Below are 25,814 nucleotides of genomic sequence, written 5' to 3' on the forward strand. Positions count from 1 at the left end.
ACTACAGATGGAAACGTGATCGAAACAAAACTGACGGTCAAAGAAAATTATCGAAAGTTTCCGAATCTAAAATCTCAGAGCGAGAAGAAACACGTCCGATCCCGACAGCAGAAATAAAACAATCTAACAAAGGAGTCGAGGCCCATGCGCACAATGACCGAGAGGAGGAGTCACTCGATCCTGTGAATCGAAAAAAGACTTCTTAGGAGAAAAATAACTTGTAACGCTCCGAGCCCAACACTAGATGGCGGAAGCTATGCATTGCATGTGTATCAGCTACACATGCCATTGAACGAACACACACACACACACACACACACACACACACACACACACACACACACACACACACACACACACACACACACACACACACACACACACACACACACACACACACACACACACACACACACACACACACACACACACACACACACACACACACACACACACACACACACACACACACACACACACACACACACACACACACACACACACACACACACACACACACACACACACACACACACACACACACACACACACACACACACACACACACACACACACACACACACACACACACACACACACACACACACACACACACACACACACACACACACACACACACACACACACACACACACACACCTTTCAGTAAGCCCCAATCAATTATTGGCTTATGTGAATCAGCCTCTTCCAACCACTGGCTTAAATCATTTGCAATTGTATTTTAGTTCAACCCAAAGCAGTATTTTGTGATTATCTCATGGTGGCTATCTGGTGTGTCATTTCCCCTCCAATCAAGTGCTTTTGCTGAAATGTACAAGGGAATATTTTACATTAAAAAGTACACACTTTTTGCCAATAACTTCTTTTTCTCATACATGCTGCATTTTCTTTTACTGCAGCTGACAATTTTTAAAAAAAAATGTTTTTGGCATGAATCTAGTGCATGCCTTGTCCCACCATGTGTCGCTCATATCTCACAAATATTCATTGACCTTGTACTGAACGGGCCCTCCCTGAATAAGTGGGTAGCTACCTGCCCCATAAGGGCTTTAGGGCCCTGAGTTAAGCCCCTGCCTTGATGCATATGATAGTTTTCATCATATTTGTTAATGAACCCTTGAGACAACTGACTGTCACTGTTGCAGTTGGACTGGTAGCGTGGAAGGCGGTGGGAATGTTTATGGACATCATTATAGTTTTGAGATGCAACATTTGTAGAAATTACAAGGCTAAGGCATATGCACAGTGTGTGTTTGTCACACGTATTTTACACTGAAAGGGTCATGCCCCCACTCTCGATGGCTGAAGAAACACAGCTGGCACCCATGTGGCCTGGCACAGTTCCGGCCTTTTTCACATTGTTAAATCATTAACTATGTAAAGGCTTTTCCCTGTGGCAGTGCCAGGCCACTGGCAGAAGGAAATGGCAAATCAGTGCCAACCAGATGTCTGTCATCACTTTACTCACAATAACTCCCCCTCCGAGTACATCTGTCTATCCTTTACGTTGACTGACCATTACTTGAGCCTGTGTAAATCACCTGTATAAGTACAGGGCCCACCACTATGGATGCACGTTCAATTGAAGGTCAGCGTAATGGGAGTGCACGCTTGAAGCAACACCTGCAGGCTTGTGCTTAGCAAGGAACAGAGGCAGAGGTAGAAATTATGATTTTTTTGTTTTTAAGCTTAAAACAAAATCAAACCAAGGGGCGCACCACAAGAAGAAATAAGAAAATATTTTCCATTTTGCCATATAACATTTCCTCGTTATGGGTTTTCTCACTTCCCTCAATACTGCCAACGACTTTTCTAGTAATTTCTTGTGGCCAAATTTTAAGTTTTCATGAGCCATGCCGTCTGTTTGAAATATTCGGGGTCTAGGTGTAGCACCTTCCCATCTTCCATTGATAGATCTTGACGCATTAGTAATCTTTGGAATTTTCCCTGAGCTAGTTGTACTATTTCCAAAAACCACATTTGTCTTGCCCATAACGGTGCAATTAAGATCAAGGTCAGGGACTCATTTTGCATTTGTTGATAACCCTGTGTAGCAGTGGAATTGGAGAAAACACATACCAAATGTCCCTGACCAGTTTATCAAAAGGGCATTCCCTTGAGAGCGAGGATGTGGTCGCTTCGAGGCAAGGTTTTGGTCTTTTGCATTCACAGTAGTTGCAAACAGATCTATTGTTGGTGTGCCCCACATCTTGAAAATCTTCTGTAGCACATTCTGATTGAGCTCCAATTTGTGTGAGCAAGAAGCCTGTCTGCTTAGTTTGTCTGCCTCACCATTATCCTTTCCTGGTAGATGTATTGCCTGTATTTCTATGTTCTTCTGAATTGCCCATATCCAGAGTTGCTGGGCTAATCTAATAGGGGGGGCTGGGGGGGAGTAGGGGGGAATTGAACCCCCCAACCCCGCAATTAGATGATGTAAAACATTGACGTTGTACGGTCTGTCTGAATTAATATCGTCTTTCCTGAATGTGTTTCTGGAACGCTTTCAAAGCGGGAAAAACAGTCTTTAATTCCAGGTGACTGATGTGTTGTACTGCGGCCGGATTCCTCCAGATTCCCCATATTTTCAGTGTGTCCATATGAGCTCTCCATTCCATATGTGATGCATCTGTGGATATTGTTACTGAGGGAGTAGGCTGATGAAAGTCTTCCCCATGTAATGTTTTCTCTGTTGAACCACACAATTTTCTCCAGCACCTTCTGCGTGACAACCACTTGATCTTCCCAACTCCCTGTCATATGTGACCATTGGTTTTGGAGCCACTCCTGTATTGGACTCATGTGCAGTCTCACATATGGAATCAAGGCAATGCATGGCGCCATCTTTCCCAACAGTCTCCCAAAAGTCCTTGCTGTCCGGGCTTGCCCTTCGGGTAACAGTGAACCTCCTCCAAAAGGGACTGAGTCACCTTCTCGTTGGGAAACGCCTTCCCCAGGATTGTATTTAATCTTGCTCCCAAGAATCCTTCTCCAGCTCTGGGGAGGACTTATCCAAGTTTAATGAAATCCCCAGGTAATATAATGCTTTCAACACAACTTGAAAGTTCTGCCTGCACTTTTGTTAGGAGTGTGCCCTCACTAATCAGTCGTCGAGATATGGATATACATGAATACCCATTCTTCTGAGGGGTTCTGCTAATGCCGCCAGGCATTTTGTGAACACTCTTGTGGCCGACTTTATTCCGAAGGATAGAACCTTGAATTGATAATATCTTTTGTTGATCACAAACCACAGATATTTTTTGTGTTTTGCATTCATTGGAATATGTAAATATGCATCTTTTAAGTCTATTGTTGCTATAAAATCTCCTGTCTGCAACTGCTGAATTACTTCCTGTAAGGCTGTCATTTTGAACATTATGGCCCTTATGAATTTGTTGATGAACCTGGACTGGACGTAGAGATCCATCTACCTTTGCAATTAAAAAATAATTGAGTAATTTCCCTCGTGGAGTTCCTCAATTGGGACTTGTTCTATTGCACCCAGTGTTTACTCTGCTCTAGTTTGTCTAACAGTTCTGTGACTTCCTTAAGGAGTCGATATTTTTCCACCTTTGAATGATTCCTCCTCTTTGGACCTGTTGGTGGAGGGAGCTTGTCTAGTTCTATGCAATATCCATGTTGTATTAAATGTAATAACCATTTGTCTTAAGTTATTTTCCTCCAATCCTGAAGAAAGTTTTTTAATTTTCCACCCCCTGGTGATTTGTGAAGATAATGTGAGTGTATGACGTCTTTTAACTTTGATAGATTTGTGGATGTTATAGTTTCCGTAATACAGTCATTTATTGGATGGGGTTGTACTTCCTCTTGTAGATTTTCCTCATCCTCTAAGTCTACCTCGAAAGGATCTCCTTCCTTGCAGTAGTTGATATTGCCAGCTTTGCTGAGGTGCAGTTGTCAGAGTACTTGCTGTGGAATCCCTGGTGAGAATTCCCTGCCTGAAATGTGCCTTCTGAGCTCAGCCTTCTCAAAAAGAAGGATTTCCTTCACATTCCTCCTCTAAATTGTAAAGCCCTTATGGACTTTGCTGTCTCATTGTCTTTTTGGAGTTGATTGAGGTTTTCATCAACCGTATTCCTAAATAATTGCTGACCAATACAAGGGTATTTATTATATTCACCTGGACCTCTGGCTTAAATCCTGAAATTCGAAGCCATGAATGGCACCTTAAGGTAACCCCCCCAACATCATTTGAGGACTAGAAGGGTCTGCTGCATTCAACACAGACTTTAAACGGGCGCTGGCTATATTCTTCCTGCTTTCCACCAGATGAGCAGCCATCTTTTTGTATTGCTCTGGGGGATGTTTCACTAGATCTCCTATATCTGCCCACTGCTGGTGTGTGCCTGTAGGGTGATGGAGTTTGCAATGCGCCACTAGTTAGCCCCACTCCTCTATCCTGTGGCCCATTAGTTCCATCCTTTTACTTTCTTTGTCTTGGGGCGGCCCAGAAGTTGGTAGGATATTCGCCCTTTTGCTAGCTGTAGCCGTAATAATGGAATCAGCTGGAACAGTATATTTAATGTACACTGGGACTATAGATGAAAATGTTTATTTTTTTTCTCAGCTCTTGGTGCGACTGCTCTGCAGGTGGACGGTTCTTTTAACACTTCCCTGCCCTGAGCCAGAATACTTGGCAGCGTAGGTAGGTACTGATTTTTTGCCTGGCTAGGCAAAAGTGTCTCCAAAAGAAAGCATGCTTCAGGTTAGTCCTCTTCCACTCGCACATTACATTTGTCTGCAGCGTTTTCGATTATCATGTAGTGAATACCAATGTCATCTGGGGGAGAGGGCTTGAGTGGATAAGATTCCACTTCTTTCTCTGGTGACTCCCCTTCTAAGTCTTCTCACTGCATTTCGATGTATTCACCTTCCTCTGAAGGTTGATCTAATGTTGTTTCTTCCTCCTCTGTATAAAAGATTTCCTCATCTTCTTCCTGAGGCTCTGGTGTTAGTGGGAGGGTGAATGTCCTCAACCCCAGTCTTCCCCACCACCTTAGTCCGCAAAGTTTTCTGTGGAATTCAGAAACTGCTTAAGACATTGTTGAAAACCTTCTGTTTCTGAACTAAAAAGGACATTTCTGCCTCGAGCCTGAAGATGGCGACCGAAGGTGAGAACATCCAGAGGTAGTGCGACAATGTCACAAAGACACCAAATGGAGGTTCCGTTGACGCCACCAACAAACAAGAGTAAAAAAAAAAAAAAGACACTTTTTTGCTTTTAAAAGAAATAGTAGAAATCCCAGACAAACACTAGATGGCAGAATGATGCACAGCATGTGAATCCAGAAACGATTCACACTGCAAAACAAAAAGCATACAGATGGTGCTCTTAATTCTTAAAAGCATACCAATTATATTACATTGTTTTGTTTGCTTGAAAGAAGCAAAACAAACTAAATAAAAGCCACCTTTGTTGTCAGATTAAGATCAAGCACTGAACATGCAATTCAGTCAGGAAGAGACTCTGCACTTACCTCACACTGACTTACTTTAAAAATCACAATACAACACCATTACACTCTGGATAGATCTTTACTTTTGGGTACGGAGACAGCACAGTTTCAGAGTATTTTTTCACAAGGCACCTAAAAATACTTGGTGCAAAAAAAAAAATATATATATATATATATATATTTTAAATCTGTACCTTTCTCTTCATCTCATGGCTGATGTGGCGTTTGCCCAGTACATATGAGAGTTTAGACAGTGCAGCTTCAGGCGTCATGTCCCCTCCTGGAATTACTCCAGCATCAGTGAGAACCTGCAGTTTACAAGGGAGAAATGTAGGTCACAAATGTAACATAGGTCAGTATAAGAGACCTTTAATATTCTGATAGTACTTACACCTTTAGGAATAGAGGGAAAACCTGTTTTAAATGTGATCCAATTTCATGCAACACTGAAAAAATAAGGTGTATAATATCTTACGTTGCTTCCAAGTATTCATGTCTACTCTAAATTAGAGGTAGAATCTGAAGGATGTCAATTTTAGACATGCTAGTCTAGTCTACTACCCAAATCTTGCCCAAGTATTGCCTACTCTACTGCTGTCAAATATGCCAGCCTTCTGTCAAATACTGTTCCAATTGCGGCACCTCACCCTTTCGGTTAATTACTTTTCCAATAAGAGTTTCAGCTGGATATTACCAATAATGTCACAATGTATGGCCTCTCCTAGGTTATCTGTCCTGACCACGGCAGCAGTGACTCGCGAGTGCTGTGGAATCCTACTCCTAGTCTTGCCCAGCGCCCCCTTCCCCTTAGGATACTGCACCCCAAAAAACAAGTTTTCACGGCACTCCATTTTATTTGACAAATATCAGCCAAACAGTTCCTGTACGTCCAATGGTTTCCAGCTGTTTGGATTGTTTTCATTATCTCATATGTGCGCTCTTTAAAACTGTAAGGTGTGGGTTGCATTGCTGTGAAATGCTCCACACCAGAAAGTGTTGTTAAAGTGGAGAGGTGGAGAGTAGCAAATGCCAAATGTTTTACATCAGCTCTTCAACACCTTCAACAGGTAACTCCCTTTACAGCATTTCTAAATGTGCATCTCAGGATTAGCAGGGTTTTTACACACAACTCTGATTTGTTTTCATGTTCAACCAGGATGAAGTACAGTCGCATGGCAGGATCATCAACTGCAGTAGCTTCCTAACCCAACCTGCAGTAAATTGAAATAGTGCTTAATAAACCAAGCTCTAAAGAAGTTTTTGTTTGTTAACTAAAATTCAAAAATGGAAGTCTTGGATTCAGCTTACAATGGTACTAGAATCTTAGTTTACCATGGAGTCTGGTAAAATCAAAAATGTCCCTTTTATAGACTGTCAATCAGAGCTCCAAACCAAGGGCCATATGTACGAAAGCTTTTTCCCATAGAAACAGAATGGGAAAAATCCTTTTGTACATCTGGCCCCAAATGACTAATATGTATGAGAAAACCACTTGCAATGGCTTTAATAACACTAAAATATAAAGAAAGTGAACACATTTTTAAAGGCAATATTCTTAAAACTGTTATATATGTGTGTGTGCAAGGGAGTGATAAAGGCCTCTGTAGTTATGGTGAAGAGTGTGACAATGCCAAAATATGTTTGATAGACTACCAATAACGTTAGCCCCATCTGGCAAACCTGCATCACTTTAAAAACAATGCAAAATTGGATCTCATTATGAATTAAAATGGTGAAAGTCATGTTTGAGGACAACATCTATAACATTACAAACTTGAAATTATGCAAAATATAATAAAAAAAAAAAGAACTGAAAAAAACAAATCAATGGATAAAACTAAGGTGAAATACATTTTTATAGCATTCATAATTATACAACTGGACCAAACTTACTAGCAAAATAAAAAAAATGCAATATACCCATAGGTCAGAGGTGACATTGCCACAACTGTTGTGTATTTTATGTATTCAGTGAAACGAAATAGTCAAATAGAGGTTATGGTTCTCTACCAAGAAGACACACTAACCCCAGCTGGAACAAATATTGCATTGTCAATATGAAAAGTTAAATTGACGGGATACTATGATTAAGTCCAAACCTTAAATGCTACTGAGGTTTATCAGTAGTTATCCAACTACAGTCACAAAGCCCTTTTCCCCACCCAGGTAATGATTATGTCGCCATTAAATACATCATACAAGGAATCAGTGTTGCTGAGGTGGTGCTCAGGCACTTCAAATGGCATGTGCGTCCTATTTGTCTGCACCCTCACAAGTAAAGACGGACTATTCCTTTCACTTACACTGCAGGCATACAATAATGAAGTCCAAGATCATGCAGAGATAGTCGCTTTCTGAGTTAACAAAATTATATACAACCCCTGGAGCCAAACCGTAAAATGACTGAAAGGCAGGAGATGTTTGGTAAAGGGTGTGTGTGTGTTTTCTCGTGTTTTTTTCCACTCTCTCTTTTATATTTAATTGAGACCATAAAGTAATTACTTGCTGTGCAACCATTTAGCAAACCTCAATGCATTGAAATCTTTTCATCAGACGTATTGTAAGAATGGATATTTTAAAATCTACATAATTGGCACTGCTTAATTGTATCATTTTCCAATATGTAAAGCAGTTAATAAAACAAATAAAATAAAGTATGCAATCTTACCAGAGAACCAGACCCTTCCTTAACCAAAGATATTTCAGTAAATATTATGACTTTTGTAAAGATAAACTTCATCTGCTGCCCACAGTGCCCAGAGGGTATAATTTGCAGCCGTAATAAAAAAAAAATCACAGAGACCTTTGTGCAGTACTTTTGCATACAGGTCAGTGCAGGGCATTTCCTGTGGTCAGGCCCACTGGTAAGTGATTTCATGGGAAAACCACTGCCATACACAGCACACAATACCCTTCGCAAATTGTTTGCAGGATACAGAAGGTTTTATAAAGTTCCATTTCCACATAGTTCTGAGGCCCTTAGCCTGAATTGCTGCATCAGTTTGCATGTGAATGAAGAAAGTTTAAGATAATTTTCAACAAGGTCTTCTATAAAAGTGATTATATATAGTAATTATTAATGGAGTTCTTTCATATCTCATTGTCAGCATGATGCTTAGGTTTCCCAAAGAGGTTAAAATAATCTACTCCCAACATACAACATAAATTGCATTGCAGATGATGCTACAATTAGATAAGGGTTTACTGTTCAAACTTCCACACCTTTCCAGTAGCATATGACTGACTAACACAGCCTAGTAAACACTGGGTGCAGTTTACAATCAATACGCCTCGGTCTGTGGCATCCTTCAGTGCTTGAAGAAGATCCAGTCTATTGTCTGGTGCATTTCCAGCGCCATATGTTTCCAGTACAATTCCTTCCATCGGAGGCTGAAGAAATGCTTTCACCTGTTCAAGACAGAAAGAAGTAATTAAAAATATACAATAATAAAAAATAAAAAAATAGTACTGTAATCATGAATCTACAGATTTGTCCAACGACTAGGGCAAAAAGGAAGAAATAAGTGGAAGGAAAATGGTCAAACTGTTGAAACATGGAAACACATGAATAATGCAGCCACTTCCAGATCTCAACTTTTGCACAACACAGCTGAGTTGTGAAATTCAGTTAAAAAAAAAAAAATTGCATCTCCTTTTATTTATCTCAATGACTTCTTTAATTAAGAATATTCAGTATTTGGCATCTAGAGGCATCGCAATGACAAGTATTTTTTTCTGTCCAACCTACCAGTATTCATACTAGTGTGTATGTGTGCATTTTACTCTAATATAAATGTTAAGTCCCAAGTTTTTAACTACCTAAAAGATACATCCTTGACAAATTACATCAGAGGGCCGCATCCCGATTATTTTGAACTCGGACATGCCATTACTTCAATAATGCAATAAGGAATATGACTTTTGCAGTAGTTGTACCACATATACATTAAAAGTAGTACAATCCTTTCTTCGCCCAGGTCCCAGAAACCCCCATCTGGGTCAGAGCATGGTTTCCTCCTTCTGAAAAGGGGGTTGGGGGTCTTTTTGCCATTATGACCACCTCCCTCTAACCTCAACAAATGAGGCATGTGCGAAGGAGACAAATTTCTACTTTCCTAGCAACCTTTATTTAGCACCAAGCAGAAGTGTTCCATGCAGCAGTATCAGATTTGGTCCCTGATGTTTGAAATACAGACATACAGACATTACCCCCCTATTAATCTTACATCTAATGCCATTCCAGGTCAACATCTATAGTCATTTCCCCTTTAGGCAAGCAAACAAGGAGTGTACCTGGCCCCATTGTAGGAAAAAAAAAAAATGAGGTTAAACAACCCCTTATACTTCCCCATCTTCCATACAATGGCATCCTAAATCTCTCCATGTAGGAAAGGTCTCATCTTTCCTCAACTTCCAATATTTACTTGTGCCGTAAAAACACAACTCAATTATCACCACATGTATAATCATAACATGGAATAGTAGTAATGAGCGAACTTGCTCACTACTGCACCAAGCAATTACAGCAGATACCATATAAACACCCCATGGGAGTTAGTTGCAGTCATTGTCCAGCCTTTTTATTTTTAGGAAGGGTTAGTTTTTTTTGTTGGTGACTTTGCCTGTTAATTTTCTGAACATGAACCACTGTCTTCCAGTTCTAGTCTCATCTCTTCTTTGAGTGGTCCTACTAATGAGGCAGCTGGGAAATGTAGTATATTGTCTAACTGCCTCGTGCTCATCTTCCAAGCATTTGTGTTTTCCCACTAATTTGTTATACAGTGGGAAAACATGGCATACAAGGAGTGCAGCACAGTGTCCCAGTAACCGAGTAACCTCTCAAAGACTGGACATGGAGAAGCTTTCAGCTGAGAGCTGGGTCTGTTGTCTGTAGATGGTTGGTTATACGTTGAGAAGGGTTATGAGTGGCTTGCTTGTGCTTAAGGCTCTAGTTTCCCAATAATTGCTCAGGTCGTCCTCAACTATTCATCCTTCTGGTATTCCCGCTATCCTTTAGTTATTTCAGAAGGCACAACACTCTACGTCATTCACCCTTCATTTGATGGACAGGGAGGTCACAGCAGTTGTTGAACAGCTGCGGAGTATTTTTAGAATGTTCACCCCCGATATGCATCCCTCAGCAAAGCAAAACACCACATTCCAGAGGTAAGAGAGCAACATTGATACCTACTTCAACAACCTTGGTTTCCAGCACTGACCTCATGTCACTGATTGCCTGTAGGATTAGGTCTGTGGCTAAGGAGGCAATTGCAGAGGCTTTGATCATTCAAGTCTATGCTCTGACATGTGTTCCTGATCGTTTGGCCCATGACAGTTTAGTGTATTACATCCCTTCCCTGAGGAGGAGATGTGGACTAGCATGTAGAGCTGAAGATTTTAGAATCAGGAAAAGAGGTTTTCATCCCAGCTTCCGCTCAGTATTGTCCGATTTTGGTTCTCATGTAAAGTGTTTGATGGTTATGATTTATTGTAAATGTACAATTATATATGGAAAGTTTTGCTCAAGCATATTTTATGGCTTATCGATTATGACAATTATATGTATATGCAAAACAAAGTTGTCCTCCGGACAAAAGTGCACTCTCAACAGGTTGCAGTTTATTTAGGAAATCAGCAAAGGCAGTAACATTCAAAGAATTCTTTACACATTTTCCAGGCCTTATGTATTTCAGACATCTCGTCCTTCGTCACAGGCCAAATGCTTGGGTTGAGCAAATGATTGCAGGCACCTGAGTACTTGATTAAATGCTCTGGTGAGTTACACAATGCATCCTGGTAGTGGTAGTCCTGCACATTTATATTACATCTTTAGTAGACAATCATTTCTGTCTTGGTAGGTTGCTGCAGCCAAACACACATTAAAAGCACATTTGAAAACCTTAGTAGGCGAATTCAAAGCACAGTTACCAAGTTTTGCTGAAATTATTCCATCCTGTTGCTCTTTGTAGGACGATGAAGTAAAGTCACATAGACCTGCCTTCTATCTGCTGTGGTGCTGCTTTCACGGCTGGACAAGACATTTATTATGTGCAAAACAAAGCTGTCCTCCGGACAAAAGTGCACTCTCAACAGGTTGCAGTTTATTTTGGAAATCAGCAAAGCCAGTAGCATTCAAAGAATTCTTTACACATTTTCCAGGCCTTACGCGTTTCAGACATCTCGTCCTTGGTCACAGGCCAAATGCTTGGGTTGAACAAATGATTGCAGGCATCTGATCAAATGGTCTGGTGAGTTACACAATTCATCATGGTAGTGGTAATCCTGCACATTTATATTACATCTTTAGTTTACAATCATTTCTGCCTTGGTAGGCTGCTGCAGCCAAACATACATTGAAGCATACTTAAAAACCTTAGTAGGCGAATTCAAAGCACAGTTACCAGGTTTTGCTGAAATTATTCCATCCTGATTTTTGCTCTTTGTATGACGATGTAGTAAAGTCACACAGACAACATGTGAGTTTGGAGGAAAATGAAAAATGGTCTAAACACATTTTCTGGACAAGATCTATTGATGATATTCGTGTAATATGGGATGGTCCAGAGGTAATGTTACATGACTTTTTTGGATTGGATACCTAACAAGGAGTTTAATTTGAGTTGTACACATAAAATACACAGGCAAACCATGCAATTCTTGGATGTGGTGATCACAGTGAAAGGGGGTTCTCTTCAGACCAGTCTTTTTAGGAAAAGTACGGCAGGGAACAGTATCTTACATGCTCATAGCCATTTTCCACCTAAACTAAAGTGGAGTATCCCTTTTGGGGAACTACTTAGTGCCAAAAGAAATTGCAGCTTGTCCCAGAGTTTCCAGTGGGAATAAATGAATATGATTGGGAGATTTAAATCCAGGGGATAACCAACAAAAGTTATTAAGGATGCCTGCCAGAAGGTGGCAAGGGTACAAAGGGAGAGTCTACTAGTTCCCAAAGGCAAGAAGGGAAATGAGAACACCCTGAGATGTATCACTATGTATAGTGCCTATTCGGATCAAGTGATGAAAAGTTTAAAACAATATTGGCTCTTGTAAGAAAAGATAGGGTGATTGGAAAAATTGTAAGTCCTTACCCTAGAATAACATACAGGAAAAGTAGATCCCTTCAGGGCATGTTGGTACATAGTTATTTAAATAAGAATAGAGAGACTTTCTTAGGTAGTCAGAGCTTCTACAAATGTTCCAGATGTAAGGCTTGCAAAAACAGTGTGAATTGCAAAACGTATATGTTACCTACAGGTAAAGAAGTTAAGATTAATAAATTCTTAAACTGTAATTCTGATTCTGCAATATATGTAACCGGTTGCCCATGTGGGCTCTGATATGTGGGGAGTACAATCTTTCCAACGAAAAAACGAATTTTGGAACATTGGTGAGCAATTAGAAATAATGATGTAAACTATCCGGTGGCACGTCATTGAGGCCAGGTACATGGAAGGCAAATTGACAAAATGTCGTTTTTTGGAATTGATAGGGTGCTGCTAACCCAGAGGGGGGTGACAGGGAACAGGTCCTTCGAAAAATTGAATCAGAGTGGATGAGTAAATTTATGTTCATATTGGTTAAATTTGATAATTTGCCAATATTGTCACAGTAACTTTACTCTATTTTGTATTGGGGTCTCTGAAACCACGCTATGACAGGTGGCTTGCATCAAAGTAGTTAGGTCATACCCCTGAGAATATTTACAAAGTTATATTATATTAAAGCACCAATTTCATAAGAAATGATTTTGTGTAAATGATGGAATGGTGTAACAACATTGATTGTAAGAAGTGATAATATGTAATGAATGGATGTACCAATTTTCAATATAATTATTATTGATTATAGGATGGGATAATACTGTGGGTCATTTGGCATCTCATTTTTTAATATTAACAAGGGAAATGGAATCGTTTTAAAATAAGGGTAATACCTATATTGCAATAATAGGATGGCACAAAGCATTAACAGGTTAATTTGATTAGGAAATGGAGTAACGTAAAATTAGATACAGCAACAAAATGAACATCCATTTGTTTATATCCTGAACATCCATTTGTTTATATCCTGATTCGGTTGTTTTTTAATATTATGATGGACTGGTATAGTATTTCTTTGTCATTTATGTTTCTTTTATGTTTAGTAAACCAAATAGTATATTTTCTAGGGGGGGATGGGGCCTCTGTAAAAGGATTGGGCTAGGAAGAAGACCGTAATGGTTGAAACGCGTAATCATCGATGAAAGCTGATACACTGCTACTAAAAAGCTATTAAAGAACTATTGCAGTTGTCTGGAGTGCCAGAGTTCTATTTTCCACATTATGTGACATATTGACGGGTCCTGTGCCTTTTTTTTACCCCCCCCCCCAACAAAAATAGACAATGGAGGGAATGCTGAACCCAGCTATATGCAAATCAGTCTTGACCTGGCTCCCCATGAGAACAGTCCAGCCCGAACTGCCGGAATCTGTCCCTTCCTGGACTGGATTCAAGCTTCCTGGGACCGGATTCAGGGTATCAGCCCTCATGAGTCAGGCTAGCTTGAATTCAGTGGCACAGTGAGCACATGACCCATGTCTGGGCACACCCATTCCACTTAAGCCAACAAAAGCTAAAAGAACAGATGATGGACAGAATGCTGAACAATGGAAACATTCCATCCGCCCCCCGCCGCCACAGATCAAGGTTTATTCAGTTGTTTTTTGCTCACCACACAACCCTACGTAAATCAGCCTTGACCCTACTCCACATGGGAACAGTCCAACTCGAACTGCATGGCCAGGTCCTCCCCGGACAGGAAACCAGCATTCTGGGATCTGTTTTGTTATAGTTAGGATAGTGTTTCCATAGAAAATGCATTTTTGTGTTGCTAAAAAGTTGTATCCTGTTTGATGAATCTTCATGAAAATGGCCAAAAAAGTGCTCCTTTTTGAGTAGTTGCACATGGAAAGTGTTGGGATGATCTGTCAAGCAAGGGCCGAGAAAAATAGGGGTAGGTGTCCCAAAACACATTTTCCCCATTCATTTTTCCATAGGAACTTTAGACACTGCTAAAGCCCAAACCACTGTGTTTTACAACACATTTGACAGAAAGCTTAATCTTGGTCAAGAAATAGTGCTTTTGTGTTTTGCACCAAATTCGGAGGAATACGGTCTTTTCTGGCAGTGCACAGCAGGGAATTACATTTATGTGTGGTAATTAAATATTATTTAATGTTAAAAAAAAGCTAGAAATTCACTGAAATAAACAAAGGTAAATGTAACGTTCTAGTTCGGTGAAATGCTCAGTAACAACGTTACGTTTTAAACAACAACAAAAAATTACAAAAAAGTGAAATTCACAAGTTATGGTGTTACTTGCACAGTTGCCGTACACAGCTAATTACCCAACATATTCCATCACTCAGGACATCTTATGACATCATTGATAATATCACTGCAACATTTGCAGTGAAACTGTTGATGAGAGAACTGTGCATAGTGGGGGTGCCAGTTAGTATTTCCTTAGGGAATGGGATAGAGTTACTTGAGATAAATATTACTGGTGAATTACAGTGGTTTGTAGAGTTTAAAACATTATGCTGTTACTGAATATTTCACCTATGTTATTTTTACCTTTGTTTTTCAGTGATATATATATATATGTCACTTACCCAGTGTATATCTGTTCGTGGCATGTAGTACTGCAGATTCACATGCTATGCATAGCTTCCGCTATCTGCTGTTGGGCTCGGAGTTTTACAAGTTGTTTTTCTTCGAAGAATTCTTTTCAGAGTCACAGGATCGAGTGACTCCTTCCCTCGGTCATACTGCGCATGGGCATCAACTCCATTGTAAGATTGTTTTCCCGCAAAAGGGTGTAGGAAGGAGTGGTAGAGTGTAAGAATATAAATATTGTATTAAATTAGTAAGTAGAAAATAGATGTCCATGCAAATGTAAATTTATCTACATATTTACAAATGATAAAACTAACGACTACAGGCTTCCGGGGGCAAGGGAGGGTGTATGTGAACCTGCAGCACTACATGCCACGAACAGATGTACACTGGGTAAGTGACGTTTTCCGTTCTATGGCATGTGTAGCTGCAGATACACATGCTATGTATAGACTACAAAGCAGTTAATCCTCCCCAAAATTAGCAGTGGCTAACCTGTAGGAGTTGAAGTTGTTTGAATTAATGTTCTTAAGACAGCTTGGCCAACATTGGCCTGTTGCTTTGAAAATACATCTACACAATAATGCTTTGTAAATGTATGAGGAGAAGACCATGTGGCCACATTACATATATCAGCCATTGGTAGGTTTCCTAAGAACGCCATAGATACACCTTTCTTTCTAGTAGAATGTGCTCTAGGTGTGATCAAAAGTTGTCTTTTTGCTTTAATGTAACATGTTTGTATGCATGTAACAATCCATCTAGCTAATCCTTGTTTAGAGATAGGATTGTCTTTATGTGGTTGCTGAAAAGCAACAAAAAGTTGTTCTGTTTTCCTAAAATCTTTTGTTCTACCTATATAGTACATTGAGCTCTTTTGCGGTCAAGAGTATGAAGGGCTCTTTCTGCAACTGAGTCTGGCTGTGGAAAGAAGACTGGCAATTCCACTGTTTGGTTTATGTGAAAAGGTGATACTACTTTTGGTAGAAATTTGGGATTTGTCGTAAGTACAAATTTATGTTTGTGCACTTGGAAAAAAGGTTCTTCAAGAGTGAATGCTTCTATTTCACTAACTCTTCGTAATGAAGTAATAGCTACCAGGAAGGCAACTTTCCATGTTAAAAAAGTAATCTGACAAGAACGCATGGGTTCAAAAGGTGGGCCCATGAGTCTGGTAAGTATGATATTTAGATTCCAAGTAGGAGCAGGTGGTGTTCTAGGTGGAATAATACGTTTTAATCCATCCATGAAGGCTTTTATAACTGGAACTCTGAATAGAGAAATGTGTTGAATAGTCTGGAAGTATGCTGCTATTGCAGTAAGATGACTTTTAATGGATGAGAAAGCTAGATTTGATGTTTGCAAATGAAGTAGATAGCATACAATATCTTGTATTGATGCTATAAGTAGATCAGTATTTTTAGATAGACAGTAGTAAACAAATCTTTTCCATTTTTCAGCATAACATTGTCTAGTGGTAGCCTGTTGGCGCACTTCCATACAATCCAATGGAAGTTTTAGGTATCCAAACTCTGACTTCATGAGCCAAATCGTTAAGTTGAGAGCACTGGGGTTTGGATGCCTGATTTGACCTTTGATTTGTGTTAACAAATCCGGTCTGTTTGAAAATTTGGAGTGAGGTACTACCGTCAGGTCTTGGAGCTTGGTGTACCAATGTTGTCGTGCCCACGTTGGGGCTAGGAGTATCATGGTGAGAGATGTCTGACGTAGTTTGTCGACCAGAAAGGGAAGGAGTGGGAGAGGGGGAAAAGTGTAAGCAAATATCCCTCACTAACTGATCCATAGAGCATTGCCCTTGGATAGGGGATGTGGGTGTCTGGATGCGAAGTTTTGGCATTTTGTGTTTTGGCTTGTTGCAAATAAGTCTATTTCTGGTGTTCCCCACTTTTGAAAGTACTTTTGAAGTACCTGAAAGTGAACCTCCCATTCATGTGTCTGTTGGTGGTTCCTGCTTAGGAGATTCGCTAACTGATTGTGTATTCCTGGAATGTATTCTGCTAATAGATGAATGTGATTGTGAATTGCCCATTTCCATATTGTCTGGGGTAAAAGGGACAGTTGAGATGAATGTGCCGTGCCTTGTTTCCTCAGGTAATACACGGTCATCATGTTGTCTGTTTTTATCAGAACAATCTTGTGGTTTGAGAAGGGGCGAAATGCTTTTAGGGCAAGGAACACAGCTAATAATTCTAAATGGTTTATGTGAACATTTCTTTGTTTGGAATCCCATTCCCCTTCAATGGTAAAGTTGTTGAGATGAGCTCCCCAACCTTTCATTGATGCATCTGTTGTTATTGTGGTCTGACTAACAGGGTCTTGAAAAGACTGCCCCTTCATTAAATCACTGAGATTCCACCATTGAAGGGACGTGTGCGTTTGGCGGTCCATCAACACTAGATCTTGCAATTGACCCTGTGCAGGACACCATTGTTGATAGAGGAATTGTTGTAAAGGCCTCATATGGAGTATTGCATGCAGTACTATTGCTATGCAAGATACCATAATTCCTAGAATTCTCATGATAAATTTTAGTGTATTGTTGATTTGGCTGTATTTGTGGTATGAGATTTTGGAAAGCCTGTATCCTTTGTGTATTTGGATATGCTAGGGCTTTTTGTGTATTTAAAATAGCACCTAGGTAAGGTTGTACTTGTGCTGGTTGAAGATGAGATTTCTGGTAATTGAGAGTGAATCCTAGTGTATGTAGGGTCTCTATTAAGTACTGAGTGTGTTGTTGGCATTGTTTAAAATTGCTTGACTTTTTTCAGCCAATCGTCTAGATATGGAAAGACATGAATACGTTGCCTTCTTAGGTAGGCTGCCCCTACTGCTAGACATTTTGTGGACACTCTTGGAGCCGTTATGCCGAATGGCAGAACTTTGAACTGATAATGTTTTCCAGTTATGATGAACCTGAGGTATTTTCTGTGAGCTGGATGGATGGGTATATGTAAATACGCATCTTTGAGGTCTAACGCAGTTGTGTAATCTTGTTTTTGTAGTAGTGGAATTACGTCCTGCAGAGTTAACATGTGAAAGTGTTCTGACAGGGTGTATAGATTCAGACATCTGACATCTAGGATGGGCCTGAGAGTGCCATCCTTTTTGGGGACAATCTGTGGTAACGTGGGGGAATATTTGGAGCGGTAGAAATCAGTTCTAGGCAATAGCCATTGTGGATAATTGACAAAACCCAAAGGTCTGTAGTGATGTTTTGCCAATGAGAGTGGAATTGCTGTAGTCTCTCCCCCCCCCCCCCCCCACAGGAGATGGGTGGGGTTGAGGGATGATAAATAAGTCACTGGATGGTGTAGTGGCTTGCTTAGAGGTTTGGAACTTGCCTCGGTTTCTAAAATATTGGCCCCTGTAAGACCCTCTAAATCCCCCTCTCCGATATTGTTGCTGCTGCTGTCCCTGCTCTGCCTGGGAGGTAGAGGCTTCAGAGGATTGTGGTTTGAATCCTCCCCTAAATTGTTGCCTGCAAAAGGAGGCTCCATACGGTGTTGTGTATAATGCTCCCATTGCTATGGCAGTGTCTGAGTCTTTCTTCAGTTTTTCCTTTGGTCATATCGACCTCAGGACCAAACAAATGTTTTTTGTCTAAAGGCATGTTAAGTACTCCCTGTTGAATTTCTGGTTTAAAACCAGAAAAACATAGCCATGCATGCCTTCTTATAGTAATGGCAGTATTGACACTTCTGGTTGCTGTGTCCGCAGCATCAAGGGCAGCCCTTATCTGATTATTGCTTATTGCCTGACCCTCTTCTACAATCTGCTGTGCCCTTTTCTGATGTTCCTTTGGGAGGTGCTGTAGAAGTTCCTGCATCTCATCCCAGTGGGCTCTATAGTATCTGGCTAGAAGTGCTTGCGAATTAGCAATTCGCCATTGATTGGCTGCCTGTGTGGCCACTCTCTTGCCAGCAGCATCAAATTTCCTACTCTCCTTATCAAGGGGAGGAGCATACCCTGAGGACTGGCTACTAGCCCTCTTTCTAGCTGCACTCACTACCACTGAATCTGGAGGAACGTGGTGTGTGATGTAATCGGGGTTTGTAGGACCATGTTTGTATTTTTTGTCACTACGCGGAGCAATTACTCTAGCTTTGACTGGCTCACTAACAATTTGGTCTGCATGTCTGACCATTCCAGGTAACATGGGAAGGCACTGATAGCTAGAGTGGGTGGAGGATAGAGTGTTAAACATGAAATCCTCTTCTAGGGGTTCAGTGTGCATAAGCACCCCATGGTAAGCAGCTGCCCTGGAAACAAGCTGCTTTATGCAGTAGTGCCCTCTGGTGGAGAAGGGTTGGAGGGGTATAAATCTGGGCCATTATCCGGAAGAGGATCTGGGTCATATAGATCCCAAGGATCCACTGTATCTCCATGTGAGTACTGTGAATGCGTTGGTGAAGGCAACGGTGGTGGGCTAGTGGGTGGAGGTGAAAAACAAAGCTGCAGTGAATGAGGAGGAGAAGTAGAGGCAGGTACTGGCTTCTCCTTCTGCTTATACATTTTTGCTGGTGGTTGAGCAGTGTCTGAAAAGCCAGCTTCTTTTTGGTTTTCAGAGGAGGTGCAGTAACAATTCTGCCAGTCTTTGTGGATGTTGATTCTGGATAGTCTTTCATCCATAACCTCCAAGATAGGCTGAATCTCAGTGTCCTCATCAGAAGGTCTGTAAGATTCCTGCAGTGATTTCGAACTCTGTTTGAGATGGCTCGAAAGTCCTGGAGAAGATTTTTGGGGTTCTGAAGATTGAAGCTTTTACGGTCCCGCAAATTGGGTCAGTTGTTTCGGCTCTGAAGCAGGGCATCGACTCGGAGGAGTGAGGACGCTTATTTGAGTCCGAGGCAGAACTCTTCACAGATTTACTAGACTCCGATTTCGAGGGAGGAGTGGCCTTTTTTGGCGCCCAACTGGAAGGTCGGTCGACGATAGTCTTTTTTCGGGTTGAAACATGGGCGCTCTGGTAGTGGTGTACCCAAGGCCTTCAATGTTTTTTTTTTTAATACATGGGTGTAGGGGTAGACGTACTCACGTGCTGTCCAGCAGTGATAGGCCTATCTTCTTCTGATTCTTGTTCAGAGTCGATGTCTCAGATTGAGACTGCTGTCTGTGCCTGTTCTTCTTCCAAGACGTTGAGATGTTTTGTACTTTGACACCATCTTTAACCTTCTGGTTCTCCGATCACGCAAGGACTTCTTGGATCGAAACAATCGACAGGCCTCACAATCTTCTTCTTTATGATCGGGAGAAAGACAGATTACAACCAGGTGTCGGTCTGTGTAGGGAAACTTTGCGTGGCACGGAGGGCAGAATCAAAATGGAGTCCGATCCATCAGGCTTCCACGTGGTAGGCCCGAACAGGCACGAGTCGGGCGCATGCGTCCAGAAGTGCGCCATCTAGATTCCGACGGTACTATTGGTTCGAGGCTAGATGGAAATGCGATTGAAACAATACCGCAGATTAAAGGGGTTTTCTACAGTTTCCGAATTGAAATCTTGGAGCAAGAGGAAACACGTCCGAACCAGACAGCGGAAAGAAAACAATGAGTCGATGCCAATGTGCAGCATGGCCGAGAGGAGAAGTCATTCGATCCAGTGACTCAGAAAAGACTTCCTCGAAGAAAAACCAACTCGTAACATTCTGAGCCCAACACCAGATGGTGGAAGCTATGCATATCACGTGTATCTGCAGCGACACATGCCATCGAACACACACACATATATATATATATACATACACATACTATATAAGCTTATGCAATACCCCTATAGTCACACAGCACTTACACACATGAAAAAAATATTGTTACAAACATAAAGGTACTTTATTATAGTAACACAAATTCTAAAATACTCTATAGGCAATACCCCAACTGGAGGTAGGTAAACACGCTATTATATACACATTAGCAATCAGTAATTAGCATAGAAACCAATAGGCATTGGTAAAAAGCAATAGCAAATAGGGAGGACCAAACCATATACTAAACAAGTAGAATGGGAAAGGCAGTCCCCCACCCAAGGAAGTGGAATCAGTAGAGGGGGGCTGGAAGAACTAGGATCCCTAAGAGGCGAGTATCAGAGTGACCCCCAGCGACCAGGAGAGCAGAGGTAAGTACCTGGTTTTCCCTAAAACCAACAGGGGTACTTTGAAGGGGATTGTGCAAGACCCACACAAGACTGGAAGACCCCAAAGGTATATCCTGACAGAAGAGGACCTGCAAAGGAAGGGGACCAGGTCTAGTTTGTAATGGAGTGTTTGTTTGTGGCAGGAGTCCCACCTACTCTTCTGTGGATGCAGGACTAGGTCGTCTGAATGAAAAAGATCAGCAGTGCAGCACAGGAGCAGAAGGAGTCCCAGAAGTGATGCAATTGATGCAAGTGATGTCTCACGCCGGCAGTCGTAATGCAGTCAGTCAGTAGTGCTGGAAAACCACCAACAAGCCTTGGCAAATGCAAGAGTTGGTGAGGAAGGTTTTGCAAGGCTGAAGAGGACCAGCAAGGTCCAGGGGGACTCAACCCAAGAAGGGGAGTCCCAGGTGGCCCTCAGCAGCTGGGAGAGTCACACGAATAGGAGGCAGCCCCCACAGGCAACCCACTGGAAGCAGGCACATGATTCGCAGCAAGGCCCGCTCAGCAAACCTGAAGGAGTGTCCCATGTCGCTGGAGCAGCAGGCAGGAGACTGTGTTGCAGAAAAAGTGCTGGGGGCCGGGGATGCATGGAGCCGGACAATCCCTTTGGAGGAGGAACAAACAAGCCTTGGTAGCGGTGCACAGTGGTACTGTCCTGCAAAGAGGGGCAAGGGCTTACCGTCTACCAAGTTGGACAGCTGGTAGAGAGGACCAAAGGGACCACTCCAGACCACCACCTGTGATGCAAGATTCACAAAGCTCCGGAGGAGAGAAGATCCACGCAGCCGGTCGTTGTTGCAATGGATGCCTGCAGATGCAGGGGAGTGACTCCCTCACTCCAAGGGAGATTCCTTCTTAAGCAGGCTGAAGACTCGTAGACCACAGAGGATGCACAGCCAGGGATTTGTTGCAGTTGCTGGAAGGAGCGAGAGGAAAACAATGTTGCAGAGCCTTCACCGAAGTTGCAGATGGTCGATTCCTGAAGGGTCCAGTTGCAGTCTCAGTGGCCAGAAGATGAAGTAAACTATGCAGAGGAATCCTGCTGGAATCTGGCATGCTCAATCTGAGGACCCACGCAGGAGGGAGATACTAAAGAGCCCAGGAAGCCTCATCAAGCTGACCACCTATCAGGAGGGGGCTGTGATGTCACATGCCTGACCTAGCCACTCAGATGCTCCCAGGGGCCCCTGCCCACCATTAATTTAAGATGGCAGAATCAAGTGGCCACCTGAAGGAGCTCTGGGCACCACCTCTGGAGTGGTGATGGACAGGAGAGTGGGCACTCCCCTTTCCGTTGTCAAGTTTTGCGCCAGAGCAGGGACCAGGGGTCCGTGGACTGATGCAATCTGGTTTATGCAAGGAGGGCACCAAATGTGCCCTTCAAAGCATACCAGTGGCTTGGGGAGGCTACCCCTTCCAAGTCGTGTAACACCTATTTCCAAGGGAGAAGGTTTTACCTTACTCTCCCACAGGAAATCCTTTGTTCTGCCTTCCTCTGCCCGAGCTGTTCAAGCAGCAGGAGGGCAGAAACCGGTCTGAGGGGTGGCAGCAGCGCGGGCTGCCTGGAAACCCCCAGAAAACTAGTAGGAGCAATGCTGGGGGTCCTCCAAGGAGCCCCCAGAGTGCATGTAATCATACAATAAATACTGGCACCAGTATTAGGGTATGATTCCAACATGTTTGATACCAAACATACCCAGGTTCAAAGTTATCATTATGCAGATGGGCACAGGTAGTGACCCATGTACAGTACATGGCTAATAAGGCTTCCCGACAGTTACAAAGTCCAATGCAATGGAGTTTGAGCTCGTAGGGGCACCTCTGCTCATAAATGGTGTCCTCACACATGGGTACCTGCATCCTGCCCACTGGGCTAGGAGGGCTTACCATAGGGGTGACTGGCAGTGACCTGTAGTAAAAAGGTGCATGCACCTTTTCACACAGGCTGCAAGGGCAGGCCTGCGGACACATTTTGCATGGGCTCCCATTGGGTGGAACAATACATGCTGCAGCCTATGTGGAACCCCAGGTGGCCCAATGCCTTGGATACCTAAATAACATATACAAGGGACGTATATGAGGGTACCAGAATGCCAATTGTGGTGTGTGCTAAGTCTTAAGTAACGAAGCTTAGACGGAGAAAGCATTATCACTGGGGTCCTGGTTAGCAGGATCCCTGTCAAAACAGTCAAAACACACTGAATGCAGGCAAAAACTGGGGCTAACCATGCCAAAAAGAGGGTACCTTCCTACAATATATACATATGGAAAATGTTACTTACCCAGTAGACATCTGTTCATGGCATGTAGAGCTGTAGTTTCATATGCTTTGCTCAAGTCCACCATTTAGTGATGGGTCCGGAGTGTTACAAGTTGTTTTTGTTTGAAGAATATTTGAGTCACAAGATCTAGTGACTACTCCTCTCGGTTATACTGTGCATGGGCATCAAGTCCTTTGTTAGATTGTTTTCCCGCAGGCGGGTGAGGTAAATAGTGTATAGAGAGTAAAGAGAAAAAAATGTCTACGCAGCATTTACATATATACAATATTTACATGAGAAAGCAACTGCAAGGGCCACAGGCATTCGGGGAAGAGGAACAGCACACATGAGTATACAGCACTACATGCCACGATCAGATGTCTACCGGGTAAATAACATTTTCCATTTGATGGCATATGTGGCTGTAGATATACACATGCTTTGCATAGACTGTAAGGCAGTCCCTCCAAGTAAGTGGTAGCTAGCCTGTAGGAGTCGCTTGAAAGGGTTCTGAGCACTGCTTGGCCAACACTGCCTTGTTGTTGTGGTAAAACATCTACACATAGTGTAGAGTAAAAGTATGTGGTGTAGAACAAGTAGCAGCGTTACATATTTCTGCTACTGGGATAATACCTAAAAAAAAAAAGCCATAGAAGAATTTTCTTCTGGTCAAATGTGCTCTAAGTGTAATAGCTAACTGCCACTTGGCTTTGGCATAGCAAATTTGAATACATTTGACTATCCCCCTGGCTATACCATTTTTTTGACACTGGGTAACCTTTATGAGGGTTTGAAAATGCTACAAAAAGGTATTTAGCTTTCCTAAACTGCTCAGTCCTGTCAATATAGAACATAAGAGCCCTTTTAACATCTTGTGTGTGAAGAGCTATCTCTGCAACTAAGTGAGTGTGGGGAAAAGACTGGTAGATCAATTGACTGACTGGTGTGAAATTGTGAAACTACGTTTGGAAGGAATTTAGGGTTTGTGCCTAGAACTATCCTGTCTTTGTGTAACTGGTTCTTCTAAAGTTAAAGGCTGGAGTTCCCTCACTCGTCTAAGTGAAGTGATTGCCACTAAAAAGCTATTTCCATGAAAGGAATTGCAAGGTGCAGGTATGCAAAAGCTCGAGACTATTACCATGAGACTAGTAAGTACAATATTAAGATTCCAGGATGGTGCCAGAGGAACCCTGGGTGCAATGACTCTTGAGCCCTTCATGAAGGCTTTGATAGCTGGAATTCTGAATAAAGAGATATGTTGTTTGTTTTGTAGGAAAACAGCTAAAGCTGATAAATGAAGATAAATTGATGAGTATGCTAAATTTGCCTTCTGCAAATGCAGCAAATAACAGACAATGTTTTGAACTGAGGCTTTGAGTGGGCTAATGTGTTTAGGCATACAATAGAATACAAAAGGTTTCCATTTCGCAGCATAACACTGTCTAGGTATGGGTTTACATGCCTCTTTAAGAATGTCCATGCATTGTGGCGGTAAATTTCAATAACCAAACTCCATGACTTCAGAAGCCATATCGCAAGGTTGAATGTTTTAGGGTCTGGGTGCTTAACCGGACCTTGATTTTGAGTGAGAAGGTCCTGCCTGTTGGAATTTCTTGTGGGGGAACCTATGGACCTATGCAGAAGAGTTGTGAACCAAGGTTGACATGCCCATGTGGGAGCTACAAGGATCATGTTGAGTGCGATATGTCTCAGTTTGTGCACTAGAGATGGGGTGAGTTAGAGAGGTGGAAAAGTGTAAGCAAATATCTCTGACTAATTCATCCATAGAGCATTGCCCTTGGACCAAGGGTGAGGATATCTGGAGGCAAAGTTGTGGCATTTTGTATTTTCTGCCATGGCAAACAGATCTATTTGAGGTGTTCCCCACCTTGGAAAGTACAGGTGAAGGACTTGTGGGTGGATTTCCCATTCATGGACTTGTTGATGCATCCTGCCGAGCAGATCTGCAAACAGGTTGTCCATGCCTGGTAGATACTCTGCCACCAAATGAATGAGGTGGTGAATTGACCACTTCCATATTGTTTGAGCAAGATGGGACAACTGTGAAGAGTGTGTTCCCTCCCCCCCACCCCTCCGTTTCTGCAGATAATACATGGTTGTCATGTCTGTGCGGACTAGAACCATTTGGTGAGAAAGTTGTGGCAGAAAGTCTGAGTGATAGGGAAACTGCCTGTAACTCTAAGTAATTGATGTGGTAGGCTTGTTGAATGGGATC

At 42.1% G+C, this 25,814-nt stretch overlaps 1 protein-coding gene across 2 annotated transcripts in view; it reads right to left on the bottom strand.

Annotated features, from left to right (window-relative positions):
- ASPG (asparaginase) overlaps positions 1 to 25,814 on the bottom strand; it is a 266,891-nt gene that overhangs the window by 100,525 nt on the left and 140,552 nt on the right. For both annotated transcript variants that reach the window (XM_069207261.1, XM_069207260.1), the window contains exons 8-9: positions 8,724 to 8,909; positions 5,696 to 5,809 (exon numbers count right to left, since the gene is read on the bottom strand). In XM_069207261.1, the coding sequence (XP_069063362.1) occupies positions 5,696 to 5,809; positions 8,724 to 8,909 (300 nt within the window). The remainder of the gene's footprint in view (positions 1 to 5,695; positions 5,810 to 8,723; positions 8,910 to 25,814) is intronic.

Source organism: Pleurodeles waltl, chromosome 9 (genome assembly GCF_031143425.1).
Source record: "Pleurodeles waltl isolate 20211129_DDA chromosome 9, aPleWal1.hap1.20221129, whole genome shotgun sequence".
In the NCBI taxonomy this organism is placed as follows: Eukaryota; Metazoa; Chordata; class Amphibia; order Caudata; family Salamandridae; genus Pleurodeles; species Pleurodeles waltl.